Genomic DNA, 6,136 nt, shown 5'->3' with positions numbered 1-6,136 from the left:
ACAACTCTGTAAAAGCGCAAAGGTCATGCTTAGTTCTGGGGTGGCGCACACAGACCAGGGGCCGGATGTGGCCCGTCGGCTGTTACTCTGTGACTCCCGATCTACGACACAAACGAAAGAGAACACAAATCGCTATTTATGTCTTTAAATTGGAAAGCAACTTTTCCCTAGGTGGTGGGAGACACGACTGTCAGTTCTGCAAAGCAAGGGAGGAGGCTGGAGGCGCGGTCGAGCCAGAAAGCATGGGTATCGCTGTCAGGCTGGGAAGCAGGGCCCAGGGGAACACCCGTGGGGCCTGGAGAGGTCTGTGGTCTCCGGGGAGAAGGCACATCGTCTGCGGTTCTGAGAGGTTTTCCCTGCCTCATGGTATACTGGCCAGCAGTTTGACCTCCATTTTAAAATTTAAAGTTGAAATCTGACACCATCTCCCGAATACCAGTGGCGCTTCACTAGGCCTTACTTCTTCCCACACTCGAAGCTGTTTCCTAGCCAAGCGCTCCTTATGCTCTGCCCTGCGAGGCAGCATTTTGCCTCTGCCACTCCCGTATCAGACTGTCTTTGCTTTTGTAGACTGCCGTATTTGGTTTTATTTTTTTAAAACAAACTTCTCTCTTTTTGCTGTTCCTAAACGACACTGTATTAGGCCATCAGTGAAGATGACCCCCATTTGTCAGTTCTAGCTCCTAAGTGAGTCTTTGACCTCAATCCTTCAGAACAGAAAATCAATGAAGTGAGACTAATCAACCCACGAAGACTGTTGCCACGGTTAAGACGAGTGTGGGAGGGGAGAAGCGGCAGAGGGAAGTGCTGTCTGTTCCCCTCACGGCCCGGGACGGTCACACGGCACAGCCAATTTCAGAGGCTCTAGTCTTGGGGAACAGGATCCTTCGTGGATCACCAAGAGTGACTGGACTGGACACCAGAGAAAAAGCGGAAGGACCGACAATGGTCATCCAGCCTCAGAGGTGAGCTAGCAAAGAACCAGGGACACCCGGCCTGGATTCGCAGTCCAGAAGCCACCCCGAAGCCCCATGTGGAGACGGTGCCTGCAGGCGGAGTGAATGCGCTCACTCCCAGCTCGATCACGCTACTTAGTTACTGAACTGCGCAGCACCAGAAACCAAGAACTAACCTGCCTTACGTGGGTGAACCCTTCTACTTCGGTCACATCCTGTGATATTTTAAATGCCCTGTCCTAAAAATAACCACCTAGTACAATTTTAGCAGTTAGATCACATGATATCGCTGCTCAATGAAGTTTGAAAACTAAAAGAGATTTCCACCCTAAAAGATTTGTGTATTTCAAATCTTAAGGGTCCCAGAATGTATGTCACAAACACGTAACCTTGAAGTGCCCTTGTTACCTCTTTGTTAGCTTTAAATGTGTCTTTCTTGCAGGCTGCAGTGGTCCTCCACTCAAAGTAGTGCACGCAGTCTGCTGTGGCTATAAATTCAGGAGTTCCCTGTCAAAAATAAAATTATAAGTTACCATGCTGTACGCGGTAAAGTTTTCTTTTTTAAAGTTAGAAAGAATAAAGGCTAATGAAAATTTTTTAAAAGTAGCAAAGAGGGGGTGGGGTGGGTGAACGCAACTGTTAGTTCAACAAGGTCATCACGAAGTTCCCAAACCCAACGATTCTGAAACAAAAGCTTCATGAAATCATGCTGGAATTTTAGTATAATCAGGCCAAAACTGTTCTCTTGCCCCAACTATGCAAGTACAGTAAACTCATGGGAAGGAATCCTCAGAGTCCTTCTGTTCTCAAACTCCAAATGTTCTCCTAACCAAATGCCAACAAAATCCAAGCCAGAAAATGTGACCTCATGCTTCCTGTAAGCCAAGGGAGGAGGCCCATCCAAACTCAACTGGTTCGTAAATCAGCCTCGCTTCAGACACCCCCACCCACCCACCACCCACCACCCCTCGAGCCTGAGGGCAGCTCCCCTCCCCACCGCAACCGAGACTGCCTCCAAACTGAATCACGCCATGGCGGGAATTTACCTCTATACTCTCAAATGCAATTCTAAGGAGTTCTTTGCAATTCTGATTCTTTTATGATAAACACAGAATTCTTGAAGGAAATCAGTTAAAATGAAAACAGCAGCTAGCTTATTCAGTAATACGGACTTCCATATTTCACATCACTGCCGACAGATTTTTTTTTTCCCCCAAGGTTTCAACATGAACAATAGTGCAATTGATAGGTTGGTCTAAATTTAATGTAAGTTCTACTTTTAAAGTTCTTCAGAGAAGACATCATGGATCTGAAGATATAATAGTCACGGCAACAAATTCTAAAATCATATTGTAATGCAATCTTGGAGCCACCTGAGTTTCACTGAACCTGATTTTTGTAAGCACTTGGGTTCTCGCTCGGATTAGAGAACATTCACAGGATCTGTGTACAAACTGCTTTTCCTAAAAGCTAGCAATTATTTACCGAAAGCCCCTTTCTAAACAGTAAAGATTAAAGTCAAAAAAATCACACACAATATGCAGAAAGCAGAAACAAATCACGCTTTAAACAATGATGTCCCCTTTCAGCATTAGTAAAACCCAAAAAGGGTGGGAACCCCATTCCCAATGGTCAAGGCTTTTCCTAGATAGATGTTGGCCTCTCCAATTTAATGTAAATGAGGAAATAAAACATTAAAAAACATATTACCCTAAAACCTATCAAAATGAAATGCTGAGAGGAGAGATTTTAGGGAAAAAAAATTATGCCTGCGACGTAAGCATTAAACAGTGCTTTGAGTTTAAACACACTAATCACTCTGAATTGTAGTTTTACACAGGATGCAAATCAAGTTTCACTTAAAAGTTGTAACTACACACTTAGGAATTTTTACTTATTGGTTATTAACGGCAATGTGATTTGCTTGGGGTTTCTGTTTATCTGTTTACGTTTTCAATTTTGCTCACTTATTCTTCCTTAGCACACCGCTATGGCGAAACCTCCGAAGGGGCATAAATTTTTAACAAAAGAAAGATTATAAAGTGACCCTGTGGACTCACCAAGGTCTTCCCACATAGGAAGGTGATGCTACTCTGGACTCGATTTGTTCTTTGCTTCAAATCGCAGTTCACTGTTGTGTTGAACTCCAGAACAGTTCTGGTTGCACTTTTCAAAAGAGAGTCGCCTATTTGGAGAGGAAAGAGCATGAACAAGCTATAAAATGCTCAAAGCTGTACAGCTGTTTCCAAGCATGAGCAAATTAAAAGTGGCACTATAATTCATCTGAAAGGTTATGAACTTACAAACTGTCCCTTCCCCAGAATCCTCCATCTCACGAATGGCATCCCCACACACCCAGCTGTTCAAGCCCCAAACACCTTACACTGAGTCCTAGCTTTCTCTCATCTACCCCATTCGATACGTCGGAAAGTTCTATTACTTCTACCTAAATCTTGAATCCATCCACATCTCTCCATCTCAATTACAAGTAAAACCACTATCATCTGTCTCTCACCTGTACTCTGGCACTCGCCTCCTAATTGGTGCCCTTGTGTCCAATTTTGTCTCATCCCTCACTACCTCCCCTGCCCCAGTGTGACTGAAAATATTTATGCATCAGAACCTATAACTCAGCACTGAAATTCTTCAATAACTTCCCATCATACGTGGTATAAAACCAAAGTTCTTTAGAATGACCCACAAGTGGGGTGATCATGTCTCAGTTTGCCTGGGACACTACTATAATAGAATAAAAAGTCTATATAGCAATATGATAGTAAATGGCATTGGAACACATACACTGACAGACTACAATAGAGACTAAAAGACTAGAACAGAGAACACAGAGACATTTGTGCAAATCAAACTTTAATATATGACACAAAAACATATTAGATCAGTGGGCAAAAAAGAGACTGTTCTATAAATGGAACAGGAAACAAAGTGACAATCCATACAAAAAATAAAATTGGATCCCTGCCTATCACCATATACAAAAATCAACACTAAATGGATTAAAAATGTAAATGTCAAAAGCCAAACTTTAAAACTTAGTAGAAAATTTTAGATCTTAATGTAGGAAAATACTTAAGAATCGATGGTGTTAACTTCCAAAAAATTGATAAATCTGACTTACTAAATTTAAAAGTGTATATTCATCAGAAAATAGCTTAAAGAAGACAAAAACAAGTTATAAACTGGGATATACACAGAGCTGGCAAAGAACTGGCATCAAGAACATATATACTCATGCACAAAAAACAAAACAAATTCTAGAAAATAAAAGAAAATGAATGACCTCTGACTGACAGAGCACAAAAAGAGGAGAGATAAAGAAAAATCCACACCTAGCCAAGATATGGGAAATTTTAATATCGAAACCAAAGAGAAAATTCGAAAGCTTCTAGAAAGAATAGATCACATGCAATAGATAACTGAGATATAAAATGGACAAAACATGATCAGACAGGAGAAAAAACATATGTCAATAAATACATGAAGACAGCACTGGTGAACAATAAACTGCAAATCAAGACCAAATGGCATACCAATTACAGCCATTCCACCGACAAAAAAAATTAAATGCCAAATGTTGAAGAGATGGTCCTGAGATCAACGTTGCTGGTGGAAGTGTAAACTGGTACAGCCACTACGTAAGTCAGCACGGCATTATGCTCTCAAATTAAACATTCACATACCCTATGACTTAGCTATTCAATTCTTACATATATGCAGAAAAAAAACTGCACACACGTATATATAACAAGATGCAAGCGAAAAGAACATCTCGAGTTCTTCATACTAGCAAAAACCTGGAAACAACCAAAATTCTCATCAACAGAAGAATGGGAAAATTAATTTTGGTGGATCCACACAATATCATATAGAAGTTAGAAGGAATAAAGCACAGTGTGAGGCAACAATATAGGTGACTTTTAGCAATACTGTTGTTACCACTTAAGTCCCAAAAAACTTAAAAACCACATTTACACACACACACACACACACACACACACACAAAGACTAGGGGTGGGGGGCTGAAGAAGAGAGAAACGGTGGAAGAAATTTTTTAAACATAGAACGTGAGCTAATGATTAATGCCAGTGAAAAGGGAGATGGGGGGGCGGGGGGAGAGGGACAAAGACACCTAGCTAGTGGCTGTCAAGTCCCTAGATTTTGTTAGAGATGTGGTTTATTACATTATCCAAAACAACTAATTAAAAAACAAAAAGAAAAAGGTTAGTACACAGATTAATAATGAGTGCACATAATGAACTCGGGATTATAACTGGTCCAATATGATAGATACATCTGAGATCTTTTTTAAAAAAGAAAAAAAAAAGGAGTGAAAATTAAGATGCCAACTGGAGATCGGGTAATGGGTTTCAGAGATGCCTTACATCATCGGGCTGACAGTACAGCGGTTCTTTATCCTGCCTACCTACGTGCAAGGGTCTGCCTGAAACTCCCGAGGTCAGTTCGAAAATCCTTTTTTTTCTTTCTTTCTTTCTTTTTTTTTTCCCTGAAAGGCCACAGAATCCCTGCTGAGGCTCCGGGACCGAGGACAGCGCCCTATGGACAGCGCCTTTTAGCCCCGCCCACAGGGGGTGTGTCTAAAGCTGGGAGACAGGGCGGAGCTTCGGTGCGCCCCTGCAGCCCGGCGCTCCAGGAGACTCCGAGGGCGGGCCAAGCTGGTGGGAAGCGGCACACGCTGCAGACACAAGAGGGCGCTCAGGGGCCGCAGCCCCCCACCTTGAAGACCCTCCCCCACGCCTCCTGTTCCCCCACAACGCGCCCCGTTCCGGCCCTGTGCCCAGAGCTCCTGGGGCTTCTCATAACTGCTGGGCCCACCCTGAGAAGGAAACGAGAAGGTCCCTGGCCTCAGGCCGAGAGGGATCCGGCAGCGCTCTGCCGCCGCGGCGCGGGGCACCGGCATCCCTCATCACCAGGCCCATCGGGATCGCGCCCGCCCGTCTTTCTCGCCTTCCTCCTCTGCCCGATCCTCCGCCAGGCGGCCTCTCGAGACCGGCTGCCAACCCGGGCACCCGGGGAGAGGCCACAGCGAACCGCGGCAGCGAACCGCGGCAACCGGCCAGCCTGGCCGTCCTCCCCGGACAAGAGCCGGGCGAGGACTGCGGGGCGGCGGCCAGCACGCCAGGCCCACGGCCAGCTCCCGAGAA

At 44.2% G+C, this 6,136-nt stretch overlaps 1 protein-coding gene across 1 annotated transcript in view; it reads right to left on the bottom strand.

The window, feature by feature from the left end:
* Window positions 1-6,136, bottom strand: part of IGF2R (insulin like growth factor 2 receptor) — a gene marked incomplete at its 5' end in the record, with an annotated part of 98,619 nt that overhangs the window by 67,287 nt on the left and 25,196 nt on the right. The window contains 2 exons of the mRNA XM_025049054.1: window positions 1,365-1,463; window positions 3,017-3,141. Coding sequence (XP_024904822.1) covers window positions 1,365-1,463; window positions 3,017-3,141 — 224 coding nt within the window. The remainder of the gene's footprint in view (window positions 1-1,364; window positions 1,464-3,016; window positions 3,142-6,136) is intronic.

Source organism: Pteropus alecto, unplaced genomic scaffold (genome assembly GCF_000325575.1).
Source record: "Pteropus alecto unplaced genomic scaffold, ASM32557v1 scaffold195, whole genome shotgun sequence".
NCBI classification, from domain to species: domain Eukaryota; kingdom Metazoa; phylum Chordata; class Mammalia; order Chiroptera; family Pteropodidae; genus Pteropus; species Pteropus alecto.
This window is presented reverse-complemented; position numbering and strand designations above follow the sequence as displayed.